This window comes from Manacus candei, unplaced genomic scaffold, assembly GCF_025592945.1.
Source record: "Manacus candei isolate 608988 ecotype Guabito, Panama unplaced genomic scaffold, ASM2559294v1 h1tg000041l, whole genome shotgun sequence".
In the NCBI taxonomy this organism is placed as follows: domain Eukaryota; kingdom Metazoa; phylum Chordata; class Aves; order Passeriformes; family Pipridae; genus Manacus; species Manacus candei.
Genome location: NW_026138089.1, coordinates 4,989,883 through 5,005,811, shown reverse-complemented (window position 1 = coordinate 5,005,811; position 15,929 = coordinate 4,989,883). Strand labels below are relative to the sequence as shown.

At 42.3% G+C, this 15,929-nt stretch overlaps 1 protein-coding gene across 4 annotated transcripts in view; it reads right to left on the bottom strand.

The window, feature by feature from the left end:
• The window catches only part of SH3KBP1 (SH3 domain containing kinase binding protein 1), a 214,474-nt gene extending 202,486 nt beyond the window's left edge, over positions 1 to 11,988 (bottom strand). For all 4 annotated transcript variants that reach the window (XM_051794875.1, XM_051794874.1, XM_051794876.1 and 1 more), the window contains exon 1: positions 11,796 to 11,988. In XM_051794875.1, the coding sequence (XP_051650835.1) occupies positions 11,796 to 11,799 (4 nt within the window). In that variant the 5' untranslated portion in view covers positions 11,800 to 11,988. The remainder of the gene's footprint in view (positions 1 to 11,795) is intronic.
• Between the last annotated feature and the right edge of the window lie 3,941 nt (positions 11,989 to 15,929).

The window sequence follows — 15,929 nt, the reverse complement described above, 5'->3', positions numbered from 1 at the left end:
CCTGTTGTGGTATTCCTGCTTTTGGAAGCGGCAATTTCTGCAAGAAGAGATTGCTGGCAGCAGTAGCCTGATACAGCCAAAATCCTTGGACTGTGCTACAGCCCTTAGCTGTGAAATGCCAGCTGTAGACAAACACGGCGTCTTATAAAAATTTTAAAGTTACGTTGTTTTCCCTCAGTTTCATGGAATTCTATAATTTTTAAGACAGCAGCTGCAAAATATTTACCCCAGCAGCAACTCTTCTAATTCCACCTGTCAAATGCTACGACTACAAACCAGTCGTGTTTTAACTGATGCATTATAAACTGTCACAAAGAGATGCATTGTACAGCAGTGAGAAGCTGGACTGGATGTAGAACAGAAATAATCAGCTCTGTTTTGCTTTAATGGTGCTTTTCAAAATCCTATGTGTCAGTTTTAGGCCTGGGCAAGTAGGCACTTCCATCAACATTTTTTATTTTCATTTTTTCTTCGAGAAATTCTCTTGATTTTGATCAAGGCAAAGCCTTTCAGAAAGCAAAGGTTATGTTGCAAGTAGAAGACACAGCTCCTAAAAGAGGTATCTTCTAGTAGCAGGTTAAAGGTCTCAAGAAGTCTCCTCCACCTGCAAAAACACTCTTATACTTCCAAGAGATCTCCTTTAACTCATATGACCAGAATGAACTTCCAAAAACGGGGCACTACATAGATCTCCACCTTAGAAGAACAATCCTGAAAGCAAAAACTGATGCAAGCCAAACAAGTACATTTGAAAGCTTGTCACTGACTCTCATTGCGAGCAGGAACAGCTTGTGACCTGATAACAGCATTGTTCCAATAGGGAATTCGAGCCACTCTGTGCTGGTTGAATGGGAATGCTCAGCCGAGCTGTGCATAGTGTGAAAGCACAAACAACAGTCAGCATTCAGACAGAAGAACCCTTTGCTGCATTGAGGATGTGGGGAAAAGGGGGAGAAAGCAGCAGGATGGAGCTTTGTGGAACCCAAGCAAACAGAGGCAATAAACCCTATTGTTTTATAAGTAATTATTCTTCTGACAACCTCCTCCTCCCACCCACACCCAGTAACCAGCACTGGTACTGTCTGGAACAGGACAAAGTGTGTGGCCAAGGAAGTAACAATAAGACAGATTCTCCTCAGGACAGAGGGGTCGATGCTGGCACAGAATCTTCCTATGGCACCCAGGAAGCAGCGTGCAGGTTAAACCACACAACCAAGAGAACTAGAGAGGACAGGAATAAGGCTGTCTCTGAATGTTATCTACCTTGAGCACTTCTTCCAAGGTTAAGGAGAAAGCTCTACTTTTCCCTCATCTAAGAAGAGGGTTGCTGGACTCCATCCCTCTAAAGAACGTTGTAAGGACCTTCCCTGGTTTCCAGTGTTTCAAGATCTTGGAGCTAAGGAAATCGGAAGCCAAAACTAATCCTAGATTTCAGAGGGTCTGGAGAGGCAAGGAGCATTTCTTACATTTAATTTCTCTGCCTACAAGAGAAATTACATCAGCTCCTTGATTTTGGTTCTTGAGAGAGACACTGACAGACTTGAACAGACAGGAACTGCAATTCTACTTAAAATAGCAACATCCTGCTTTTAAGTTCTCCAAATTAAAAAAAACATTGGAACTTCAGCATTTTTTTGCCAACTTCCACAACCTGTTTTACTTCACATACCAAAGGCACCGGTCTTCCATCAAAAAATATCAAAAACATGGCTGGCAAAACAAAATATGCAACACACACCTCAGCATTTATGCTGGTACCTTCCAAGGTACCAATTCTGACTCTGAAAGAACTCCACAGGTTAAAGCCATAGTCTTTCAAAGACAGCCAGTCCTTCTCCTTCCTGACATCATACTTATGGAAATTCAGTCAAAGGTTTCTTCTTTCCCTAATTCTGAATAAAACTCGTAAAGGATCATCCACAGTCAGGCTATATTCCACACCAGATTGCCTTCAGAATTCTGTGCATCTTTGCATCTTAATATAGAGAATTCTGGGACTGTGTAAGGGAAGTACATAGGAAAGCTTTCTAAAAAGAGCAGCAGATGAGATGACAGAATGACAGAGCATCCAGTACCTGAACAAACCAAAAAAAAAAAAAAAGGCTGAAGAGCTTCTTTCCTGAGAAACAGAAGAGAAACGCGATGCAGATTTATTTAAAGAAGAAAAAGAAAAAAAAAACAACACCACAACACATGAATCCAAACCAACAAACCCCCTCAATTTTCAAAAGGAAAGAAGCATACATGTACTTCACTACGTGACAGGGAAAGGTGCAACTGCTTTCTGACAGAATGAGGTGAAGGAATGAGAAACACACAGTAATAAACAAAACTATTTTCTCCACAACAGTGAACAAACTATCAAATATGTTGCAGAGGAATTACATTTGAACAGATCTCTCTTGACTCTGGAACCAGTGAAGATCACTTTGAATTGTCAGAATGTAGTAGTTCATCATGAACTAGATGGCATCTTAATCTTCCACGAACCACAGTCAGATAATTGAGATGTCAGCTAATCAAAAGCACTATTTATAGGTGCTTCACACACAGAAATTGTAGTCTTTAAAGTAAGTAGCACAGTTAATGCAAATCCAAGTGAGTAACTCTGAAAGGCAGTATGAGCTGACAGAACAAGACCACTCAAACTGACCTCAGTGGTCAAAGTAGAACTGACAAGTGTATTTCAACTGTTTTCAAATGCAGCTAAATAAAGATATTTGATGAATGAAACAATCAGCAGATACAAGGAACTTTTATATTAAGTTTCAAAGAAAATAAAGATCTTTCCAATTTTAGCAGAGATTACTGGATGGAGGAGGAATGAGCTGCTGTCCAGGAGGATGAACACTAAAAACTACTGTAACCAAAGACAACAGCAACAGTAGCAGGAAGATTTCTCTCCCAGTTAAAAGATTGTTTCTTGCAACAGAAAAAGGCAATCTTACTTGTACAAATTAGTTGCCTCTCAAAGGTACATCTCTTTTCATCACACACTCAGTCAAGCAAGGAAGAAGTCATAGAAGGATTCTGTTCATTAAGACCTTCCATCCATAAAACAGCAGTTAATCAGACTGGATTAACTATACTCACAAATCCCTTGATTAAACATGTTAACTCTATGAAGTTGGAGCAGTCTTATACAGATAGTAAAACTTGGTCTACTGTATCTGAAAGACTTAAAGAGTGCTACAAAAAAAAAGAAGCAAATGAGAAGTTGGTCAAATGTATATATAAACTAACTAGCTAAAATCCAACAAAATCCAGAAAGTATTTAGTTTTATGTCACCTGAAAAGTTAACTGTGTCATTCAAGTTGCTAGCAAAAATAGCTACAAAGAACACATTCCCAATATTAGGAGTACAGCAACTAATAATGAATCAAGATTAAAAATAATCTAATATCATACTGAGATTAATGACAGGACTAGTTACGTGATCAGCACAATGCAGTAAATGGCTTAGAATCTTAAAATGAGATGAAACTGAAATCTTACCATTTTCATTAAACAAAAATGCAACAAGAGCACAGAAGTGTATCAAAATTCAAATCTACTGGTTGAAGAGGGTTTAAACCGTTTTACTTCACCATCTATATTTTAGTCTGAACCAAACCTAGATGTCAAGATTGCACAATGATTAACCTTTTCTTTCCCACGGGCAATCTAAAAATAAAGATATATAAAAAGCAAATCTTGTAAGCTACCAAGCCAATGTTGTCCACAACTGCTGGCAGCCTGATGTTTCTGTGAATGAAAACTGAAATCAAATAATAAGGCATGGCTCATGCCATTAAGGAAGAAAATCTTTAATATCATGAGGATTCATAAATTTGTAGACATATTTGTGCACTCTTCCGAAACTAGAATTTATTTTCCATTATATCAGCAAGTGAAGTTACAAGCATTTCTTGCTACCAGGTCTGCCTTCACATGGTGCAATTTTCTTTTCCCAGTTAGTAGGACCATACCCTTCCTGGAAGTATTTCTGCTCACTCTCAGATGTTCAGGAATACCCATTGCCACAAACTGCTTGATCATGCACCCAAGGCAAGGCTTCTCAAGCTCAGCCTTTACTGAAAGGATTTCACTCTCTGCACTCATTTCTCCTTCCCTTCCCCTCTCTTTGCCCAGTCATTTAGAAGATGAGGGGAGCAAAGTCAGGTTCTTCCAGGGTTTGGATGTTTTTTGGTAGGAGTTGTTTGAGGGATTTTGGCTACTTATGTAGGTTTTAGAGTTTCTTTAAATTTGATAGTTTAAGCAGGAAAGTTGGATATCTGCATTCAGCAAACACCTCAGTTCTCCAATCTCAACAAAATGTAATAGAATCATGAAATGTAATAACAGATTACTTAACAAGAAAATAAGATGGTCTTGTCTAGACTGGAAGGTTTTGATAGGATATTTTTCCATAAAGCTGCTAATGACAATAAAGACAAATTCCCTAAGACACAGTTGATGGAAAAAAAAAATCTTGGTCATCAATCTTCATACATAAAACATTCAAATATTATTTATAAATTACCATCACCATTCTTCCAAAGCCAGTAATCCTCACATTTGGAACCATAAGGCCAAAGCTAAAACACTTCTTTGGTCCAAATTTAACAGCAAAAAGTTTTTCAAACCTTGCCATAGTGAAACCCCAAAATAAAGGCATCTTTTTCTGGATGCACTTTGGAATTTCTGACAGTGGGATATAGAAATAGAGAAGCACTAACAGCTCAATAAGAGCTCAGTGAGACCTCATAGAAAGAACAGCAGGAATGAGAAAAACACTGAAAAATTAAGCTGAGGTTTTGCTGCTTGCCAGTTTTATATTCGTCATAAGGACAGCAAATTTTCAATGCTGCACAAACCTATCAGAAAAGAAAAAAAAAAGATCCATTCTGCCAAGTTACCAGAGTATTAAAAATGTTTCTTCCCAGTGGTAAGGATGAATCAGCAACCACAGATAGAGGACATATTTGATCCAAATCTGAGATGAGAGTTCCAAAGAATAGTTTTACAACTCGCTCAAAAATGAAATGTTCTGTATATGTACACTTATACTCTAATACTTCTACCTTTAACTAAAACCTTTATAATTCCATCTATCTGGAAAGACTACATACAAAGACAGTCAGGCTGGCACAGGCAGTCAATACAGCACGGACCAGAACCAGCAGTTGCACTGACCTCCATGAAGTTCTTCCCACAAACCCCAATTAAAACAAGCAGGAAAACACCCCGAAGTGACTTTTATGTGTGTTTGTTTTGAGACTTTGTTATCAATAAAGAGCATCAGTGTGTGGCTTTATAAATTAACAAGCAAATTCCTAGAAACTACAAGCAGAGGACACACGTCATGGGGATTCCTACTTTGCTGGGGTGGGGCTTTTTGTTTGTTTTGGGTTGGTTGGAGTTTTTTAAATGTAAGTTGCAAATTCATTTATTACAAATTACTTGTAGGACATAAAACACTTAATTTTTAAATATGAGCAGTGTGACCGCTGAAAGCTAATTAAATATTGATGGATCATTTTGAATGGTTTGGGTTGGGAGGGACCTTTAAAGATCATCTAGTCTAGTTGGGCCCTGACTTGCAACACATGCAACAAATCTATATTGACATTTTTGAAAAAGCATTAGTTCCCTGGGGAGCTGTGCACCAATACTGACTTTGATCTTCAAATAAATGAATAGACTTACACTGGTTTTGGTGTGAGCTGGTTTCAATTGTCAGAAGTGATTTAGCTGCATAGTATGAAAGAGAGAGAGAGAGACAGATAAAGAGGAACTTTTTCCTTCTGTACAATACTCCTAATGAAATTCAAAGGCAGAGTTCAAAAGGCACCTCTTTATACTGACACTACAGATTAATCAGAAGTTAGGGATATTTTCCTTGTTTAACTGCTCAGCTTTCCATACTACATTATCCTTGCTGCTGAAGAGAGTTGTATCAGCACAGACATCATTTGTGACCCACAACTCTACACAACTCTTCATCCTAAATCAGAAGCACAAATTCTCAGCAACATCCCCACTGGAATACAAACTGCTACAAGACTGAGAAAAAAGACATCCTTTCCCCTTTCATTGCTCATCCTGCAGAATGCTTCTTTTTTTAAGGTAAAGTTATATTAGAAACAAATCACAGCCAAGACCTTGTAACAGTCTTCTATGTGGACATACAGCTTTTATGTGGACTCTACCACTGCATTTCGAAAAGCTGGTTTCTACTGATGCTTCTCAATTATCAAAAATAAAAAGGAGGGGAAAGTGAACTTCATTTGCTAATACAATCCATGAATACTGAACTGCATATTCCCTCACACTTAGGGACTTCAAGATTTATTGTGTTTCCTCTCAGTGTGAAGTAGACTGACAGCAATTACTTTTACATTAGCTGAATTACTGAATCTTGATACTCACGTCCTCTCTCATTCCCCTCCCCCTAATATATTCTTTCATCATTCCTCAGTGTACAGAACACAGATATGCCCTACAGCTACTTCCTGCTTTTGCATCAAGGGAAAATATCCGCTCCCTGGTCCGGATTTTAAAAACCACAGAGATAGGAACCATATAAAATCCATCATACTTTTTAATGAGTTTGCTCTATACCAGCAGTATCAGAGCAAAACAACTGATACCATCTCTGTGGCTGTTTTCCCTCCTTTGATCTCATCAGGGCTAACCTGCTTGCAGCACTTCAGTGACCTCTAACATATAAGACCTGAAATTTCAGCTGCTCATTTCACGTTACCAAGCTCTCCTTTTTCTCCTCCTTACACATGAGTCCCTTCCTCTTCAAGTGGGGAAGGAGTCAATGCATTATCTACAAGGTCAACACTCATCTCCTATGTGAATTTCAGCACTATTCCTAAAAACATCCTCTAACATCCAGTAAATAACAATTACAAAAGAAGCAATCCGAACAACATCACATATAAATTGTGATAAATTGTATATATTGCATTAGTAGCAGTTTAAACAGTGTGTGCACACAGCATTAATATAAAAATAAAACTGCTTTTCAGTAAAGTGTTTTATTACATTACATTATTTTTATTGCACGTTCATTACATTACTTCCTTAAACCCCGGAGAAAAAAATACCTTTTCTAGCAGCTCTACCTTAATTTTCTACAGATTATGTAGAGATTTTGATTAGCACAAAAACAATCAAGAACTCTGCTGTTTTAAGAAACCATCTATTTTAAGTATTCTTTTCTTTATCACACTTTTTGAGCTAAAAGTAACAGTTTATATAAAAAAACCCAACTATAATGAAGAGTCTGAGAAAAGAAGAGCTACTTGAAAGGGGCAAGCAGAAGAGATACCAACATCCAAAAAAGACCTCAAAATCAGAAATTTTTTTCATATTCTTCTACATATACACACATATTTAAATATTTTACATTTCTCTATTTCAGACCCCTACCTTGATCCATTTAGAAGGCAGTTCTGACAACCTTTTATGGCAGAAATATCATTATCTCTTGATTTCTGGGGGGGGGAAAGCTTTGTGACAGCTATTTTTTAATGAAATTTCATATAGGTTACTGAAAATATTGTACAATAGTTTACGAAAAACTCCACTGGAACTCAGGTCATAAGACATTCACAGGCTGTATATTGTCACCAAACAACTGGAAATCTGATCCTGAACATCTCCAATGCAACTGTCTTCTCTCGAAAAATAAATCTATCAATAACCACCAGAGAATTAAAATTACTAACACCCCATATGAGGAGGAGAAAAAAGACTTTTTACAGACTGGGGAGGATTTTTACATAACAGTTCCTCTATGTAGCCACTTTACAGCTGCTTAAAACCTTATTTTTTAAAAAAAATCAAAGTGAAAAACATCATGTTAATCATCTTTCTTATGACTTTTCTTTATTCAGCTGAAACTGTTCAACTGCTTTCAAGGATGACAAGAATGACAAATATTATCTCTATTTTTAAAAAAATCTTACAGCTATTTTACTGAAAGGCTCCAAAATCTCCACCATTTTGGAGAGGGCACAGACACACCCACCACCTTCTGTGTGTGATGTATACAACTTCTGCTAAGCTCAGGACCCAAAAATGCTCCATTTTAGATGGGAGTGTAGAGGTGCTGGAGTTTACCAGGTACACTCCCCAGGGCTCCTGCTGCAGTGAGCACTCTCCAAGTGACACCACAAGGCCAGAAGTTGTTCTGATGCAAACACAGCTCTGGCTGCTGGTGGTCAGTGTGGCCTCACATGCAGGAAATGTCCTCAGAGCACTCTGATAAGACAGAGGAAGAAGGATGAAGATAAGAGAGAGGAAGGAGAAGGAAGTGGCATCTTTCAATAGTGTAAAGAGAAGCAGAGAGGGGGGGAAAGTTGAGGGCAGGGGATAGAGGAGAATTTGGAAGAGGAAAAAAAATAAAATTAAGAAAGGTGAAAAACAGGAAAAGAGATTCTAACTGGTACAGAATAATCAGACTCTCACATAGACCGAATTTTTTGATTACTTCTTGGTGTAACATTCCTTTGGTGTGTACAGACAAGCTGCAGTCTTCAACAAAAGAGCACCTTTCTCAACTACTAATACAAAACCATGCAGACAACAGCTGTCTGCCAGTATTAGTGATCTAACTGGTTCCAAGGGCACAAGACTGCCTCTGGATCCAAGCTCCCAACTACGGCGACAGCAAAGGTGATCGATGTGATTTCACATAAACAACAGCAACATTTCCTCTTCCTTTCCCAACAGGATAGCTTTAACAATACCTTAAAAATATCAAGATGAAAAAATACTGATGAAAAAAGTGTTTAAGCACTATGACAAAGGCTTCAACTGCTTAGCTTCATAGCAGCATTATTATACAGGTCCCATACCTCATTTAATCCACTGAACCATCTGTGCTTTGAACATGAGCAAAGACTGCACAGCACAAGAAAGGATTTTCCTTCTTCTGCTGCAGAAGCTGGAAGGTGTGTCCCGAATGACAGAAGGAGTTGCACAGTTGCTTGGTGATGATGGCAGGTAAATGCTGCTCTCTAGAATCAGACGTGTACTCTTGCATTTTCTAAATTTGATAAGCGGGACATTTCAAACCAGGTTTTCCCCAAGGAACTCCCATACCTCCTTTGTCTTCTGCACCTTCAACTTCAGGAGGACAGTCTGATGTGTGGGAGCTCTTGCAAATGAGACTCAGGAGTTCCCTGATCACATGCAAGTCTAAGTAGTGTCAAAATAAAAACATAACAAAACAAATCCAACCCAAAGGCAAAAACAAACAAACAACCTCCCCACAAAACACCACCTCTTCATTTCTCAGACATTTAAAGAGAGGGACCAAGCTTGTTCCACTGTATTCATGATTACCTTTAAGGTCTTTGCCTTATCTTCCCCTTTTACGTTGTAGAGAACACCATTATTTCACTCAACTCTCCTGGCAAGTGCATTCTGAGTGCAAATTAATTCATTTTAAGGCACTCTACCCCTAATGTCATAGAAGAGCTCATAAAACATCAGTTAAGCAAAGTATTTCTTATAAGGTTTGGGGCGTGTGCTGTAAAAAATCTTGGGTCCCCACACTGGATTAATATAAAGGTACATATATAGATACACATACACAGTGCTGGCCTAACAACACTCTGCAGTGCCACACAGAAAATACAAATGGTTAAAATGCAGGGCACACAGGTAATTTAAAAATAAACTTTAAGAATCTTAACAGTATAGTATACAAAGAATTCACCTATTCTCATCAGCATCTAAGACATCTTTCAAAAATGCTATGTTTAAAATGTTTTTAATAAAATTGTTTTCATTTGATATCTCCTAGAAATTCTACTCATAACTTCATTTCCTTGAGCAATTTCTCTATTTGTTTTTAAACTACAAGAATCACTTACCATTTAAAGATATGAACAACAATGAACCCATATCTACCTTCCTTCCACTCCCATTTTACAAAGAAACATCAGACTGAATCACGATGATTTGGGAAAGTCATCATCCAAATGAGCTTTAAAGAAACCAACACACAGGATCACAGCCCAGGAGAAGGATGGGTGGGTAAAAAGAAAAAATATGGCCTTTGCTACCAAGTTATAGTGTTCAAAACCCTTTCTAGACCTCTATCAATGCAAGTTACTTCACTGGTCCTTTATTGCTTTCCTTAATCTTTTCCACCATGAACCTGAAAAAGACTAATATTTGGACTACGGATTAAACGGAAATTAGACAAGTCTTACTGTATTACAATACAAAGTTAGTAAGAAATAAATGCACAAGGAGAGTATAAGAAAACAAAAATAATACTAAAAAATGATTCCTATGACTTGCCCTACTAATACAGATTTTGTTCCATTCAGCAGTTCCAAACTCTACATATCAATAGAGCACTATGTTTAAAATCTCATCTGTTGTGACAGAAGACAGAAGTTGAGAGCTGTGCCAGCGAGCAGGCAAACCAACCCTAACAGAGTCTTCTCCAATGCCCCCAGTTAAACGTGTGGGTCTGGGAGGCCGGCCTACTGCCAGCAGCACCGGAGTTCACCCGGATCAATACAGCTGAATGAGCTGCATAGGGATGAACGCATTTCAGCCTGAACGGGAACACTAACTGAAAGTCGATAGTGAGAAGCTAGTGCTTAATCCTGTAACACACAGGTAGAGCAGCTGCGCATCGCTCTGACAGTACCCCTCAAACTAATCTCTCAAAGAACAAAGGGACGATTTATTTCCTACTACATTCCCAACGTCGCTGTACTACAACAGGTAAAATTGTGTAAAATGTCTTCCCACGTAAGGCATGATATTCAGCGGTTTCGGTGATGCCGCTCTCAGGTTCCCCCACAGTCCAGCAGCATTTCCGCTGCCGTGCGCGAAGCGGGCGGCCTGGGGATACCCAAACGCCGCTGTTCCGGAGCACCGTCCGCCGCTGCCTCCAGACGCCGGCCGGTGGGTGCAGCAGGGCTGCCTGGCTTCTTTTGTTCCCTGCTATCCGTCATTTTCCGCCGGGCACCGCGCTGGGCAGAGGGAGCCGCGGGCAGCGGCGCTCCAGCGACGCCCCGGGGCGCATCGCTCGGCGAGCCCGCGCCTGGCACAGCTGCCGCCTGGCCCCGCATAATGGGACAATTCATCCCGCACCCTCCCGCCCCGCACAGGTAACGGGTGCTGCCCACCCCGGGCCGGGCATCCAGCGCAGCCTCTTCCCGAAGTCCGCGGGTGACACCTCACGGGCAGCGGCTGCGAGCGCGGCCGCCCCCCGCGGCTCCAACGACCCCGCGCCGCGGACCCGGCGGCCGCCCCCGCCCGGCAGGGCGGTGCTGGCAGCACGGGTCAGCCCAGCACAGCCCGGCACAGCCCGGCACAGCCCCGCGTCCCCCGCAGCTCTCCTCGCCGCAACCCCTCGGAGCGCAACCTGTGCGCCCGGGGCGGAGGTCCCTCTTGTCTCCGCCCGGCCCGGCCCGGCCCCACCACATCTCAGATGCCCGGGGAGAGCTGTGCCCGGCGGGAAGGTGGCGAGGCCGCGCAGCCGGTGCACGGGAGGGCTCGTAACCGTGTCAGCCCCACTCAGGATTACCGACCGCGGCAGCACCGAGGGGCGCCCCACCGCCGCCAACCCACCCCGACCTCTCCGCCTGTCACATGAAAGCAATTATTGCCTCGGCCGGGGGAGGGGAGAAGTTAAAAGCCGTGAGCCGAAGGAGCGGAGGCCGGTGGCGGCCACCTCCCTCCCGCCGCCCCCAGCGGCACCCGCACCCCACCCGCCCGCCGGGAGCCCCGGCCGGCCCGCGGCACCGCCACCCCGGCGGCCTGGACTCACCCATTTATGTCGAGCTGGGCTTCGCCTGGCAGAGAGAACAGGCTGAAAGTTTGGGGCGGGTGGCCACGGCGAAGGCAGGGGGCGAGGGACCGCCCGAGCCGCCGCCGCGCGGAGCGGAGGCGCTGACAGAGCCGCTCCCTCCTCCGGCGGCCGCCGCGCTCAGCACCCGCCGCAGCCGGGCTGCATCCTGCGGGCAGCGCCGCGGCTCCCTCGGCGTGTGCGAGGAAAACAAAATATACAGAAATCAGGCGAGAGAACGGGCTCAGCCTTCACCTCCTGCAGCCACCTGGGGCCCCGCTGCCGCCACGCAGAGCAGCCCAGGGAGAACGCGCCTGGAGGGGGCTCGAGCCGAGGGTCGCCGAGCCGGGCGGGCGGTGCGAGGGCGCGGGAGCGGCTCGGGCTCTGAGCGCGGGCAGCGACCGCCGCTGCTGCTGCCGGGGCGAGCGGCCGCTCCGGCTCCGCGCTGCGGGAAGTGTCGCGAGACTGCGCCAGAGCCGCTGCGCCGCCTCGGGCCGGCGGGAGCTGGAGCGGCGGGGGAAGGAGGGCGGGGAGCGGGGGAGGGAGCGGGGCCGCGGTCCCGGCGGGGGCAGGGGCGGCGGGGAGCGGCGGGGAAGGGGGTGGTTCCCTCCCTCTCCGGCCAGGACTTGTCGGCCGGGCACGGGGAGGGGCAGGAGCTCGCCCTATGTGGGCGCTGGGGGAGGATGGAGGGCGCTCCCGAGCGGCGGGACGGGCGGTACCTGGGATTGCTGGCACCCACCTGCCCCGTCCGCGCACGGCCCCGGGAGCCGTGCCCGGTCCTGGCGCCGGGGCTCTGCCGTCAGGGACACGCGGCGGCATCTCCGCGAGTAAGGAGGCCCTGCCCGTGAGAGAAGGGGATGGGAGGGGGATAGCCTTCCTTCCCCCACATCCTCACAGGTTTGGCTTTAGAGGTCAGCAGGGAAGGAAGGAAAGAAGGAAGAAAAGACAAAAAGATTAAAGAAGAGTGCACGTATGGTGGTGGTGATGATGTTTCGCTAAAGAGGAGAGGCGCACAGGAGCACTGATTATTCTTACTGGAGGGAGAGGAGAAGCTCCAGTAACACCGAGGGAAAGGAAGAGCAGTAACTGTGCACGCATCAATGACACGTTTGCACAGAAAGGCACCGCGCGAGGGGGGGAGGCTTCTGCATAGGCACCTCTGCTCACAGGTCTACGGTAGTAGCAGAGAAGTGCAGATTAAAAAAAAAAATCTGTCATAAAAGATAAAATATAGATAACATTTTACAGCACTAACACCTTGACTATTAATGAAAGGTTAAGCAAAAAAAAACCCACAAAACAAACCTGTTCTAACCTCAGATAGTAATTTGTATATGAAGACAGAAAACTGCCACTAACGGAAAGGATACATTTTTGTACTTCTCCATTCCCTGCACAACAGAATTTATTTTGAAAAAAAATGGGGTTTTTTACCCTGAAAATGACAACAAACATTAATAACTACTGAATCAAATCACTGAATTATTTTTAAGTAAAAATTTTGTGAAAACATTTATTGTCTGTAGAAAGAAAATTTACATTTATTTTATATAAACTATGTTAAACATACATATAAACATACCTACATCTTACTATATATACTTATGAATGAGGCTTTTAGATATGGGATAACATTGTCAGAAGCACCTTTGTGGACTCAAAGACTACAGACTTAAATTGCATTTGCATTTAACTCCAGCTTCAGTAGTTCAAAAGTGTCATTTCTTATCCACACTTAGAAATAATTACATTAAAGGCTTCTAACAGTGTGTTTGCATGTGTACATACATGTGCACATACACACATTAGACAGTCCTTGTGAAACTACAATATAAATAACGCCAACAATCTATTCCTTAGAAGTGGACATTAGTTCCCCTCATTCAACTGGGGGCAAAAAATTCCTGCTATTCTTTAAACAAAACAATGAGGCTTTTTTTATTCCATGAAGAACGTACTCGAACAACAACTGTTTCCACCCTGTCTCTTCCCTTCAATAAAGACATAAGAGAAGCCAGTCACAAAATGAAAGCCATCTACTACATTATTTACAGAAAATGAAGTACTAAGACAACATGAGATTTAGACTTCTTAGATAAAATTCAGAGGAATGAAGAGTGAGCAGAAGAAAACTGTATTAAAGTGGCAGGCAGCACAGAGCTACTAAACCACAAGGCTAAATACCTTCTCAAAAGCCCTCCAACAACAAAAACCACCAGGCACAGAAGGAAGGGGCAGGTGTTATGACGAGTTTTCTCTGATCTTGACACTGAAAATTTATGCTCACAAAGCCTGAAACAGAACAAACGTTCATGACTATCCTTAAGGTCTATTAATGAGTCAAGTGTTAAGGGAGGCTTTCAGAGATCTTGAAATGGCTTTTATTACTTCTTTCCTTCATAAGGAGGCTGAAGAACTTCCTTATCTTCAAATCCTGCAGCAATGGAATGACATCTGTCAAGGGTCAGAGTTATGTGCAGAAACATCCTTTTTTTTTTCCCCCCCAATTCATTAGGATGCAAGTCTGAAGTCTTTTAAGAGGGCTCTCCCATGAAGAACATTGTAGATTGCTGTTCAGATGCTTGAAGAAAGGCAAAGGCATGTTTCTAACACAGAATGGGAAAAGCTTTCCTTTCAGAAAGCAAGGAAATTAAAGAACACCCTCCATTTACAATCTAAGGTAAACACTGAGAAATCAGTCTCTCTTTGTTATGATTTTTATCATCTTCTCCAAGCAATTCTAACTATCCATTTCCAAGACATGGCAGAAAATAACCTTCCGATGCATAAAAAGCAAGTTTTGAGAACTCTGCCTTTTTTAATGCCACAACAGTGTTATCTTGGGATTTTTTTCTGTCTTTAAAGCAACCAAGTTCATTTAAACAAAACTCAGCATTTCACCCTGAGGCCCAAAGGAAGAAGGCAGCAGATAAAAACTGTTACACATCAGGCAGTCAATCAGCTGAATTTCTTCCCAACCTCTATCAGTTACCTGAGTTGAGACAGTTATGTCCAGGTCTCAAGACCATCTAAATCCATCAGGTAAAATGATTTTAAACATGTAAGTAATTATTACAGTTAAGGCAGGCTGGTAGAAGCCTTGCAATGTGTTGTTTCTTACTAGACCCAGAATTTTGTGAACCTTGTGAACCCAATCATCACAAAGTTTAAAGTAACAATTCTAACCAACTTATGCAGAGATTAAATGGATCAGCAATGTAATTGCTAACATCATAGCCACTCAGTATTTCAGACACTTAGTAGGAAGACTCTAGTCATATTAAACCCATTGCATTTTGGATAGCAATTAAAAAAACAATTTCACATGTGAACAACTGAGAATGACATGAGCATTTAACAGCCATTTCAAGCTAAACAAAAGAAAGGCAATTCACATTTGTATTTTCAAAGTATAAAACAGAAAGCTAGAAAGCTCTTAAGACAATCACATTTTCAACTTGCCCTTCCAATGCAAATGCAGTGACTTTACTAATAAAAGAGTCACTGTTTTCCTACTGAGGCTTTCGCATTTAAAGTAAACAGTTATTTTAACAAGAACTGTTATCAATCCATGCTCCCATTAGAAAGAATGCAATGATCGGGATTTCACTTCAGTCTTTGTACAGGTGTTTTCTACAATGCAGTCACAATACAGAAAGGCACCAAGTTATTCAAGTAAATTGACCTTTCTTCTACTTAACACTTTTTCCTGTGTCTCCACAACCAATCAGTAACTTCAGTACAATGCTCTCAACCAAACACTGTATTCCAGTTCAACAGAATTTTCTGTGCTAAAAGAATAAATGATTTGGCTATAAGCATGTAGACACAGGCCCCTGTAATTCACAAAGATAAATCTACATAGCAATGTCTCACACCAGATATAGAGTAGATGCCTCTAGCATCTAAGCCTTGAATTTTTATAAAATTCATACATTTCTGTACGCATTTTATAAAATGTAGGAAGTTTTATCATGACAGGATCCCAAATTACTGAAGTTATCAGTCAAGAATGTGATTTGAGCAAATAGTATCACCTTACATAAAAGCTAAACCAACTGAAACAGTAACTATATTTCACATTACATTCATCTTGAGATGGGTAGGGGTAGGTGA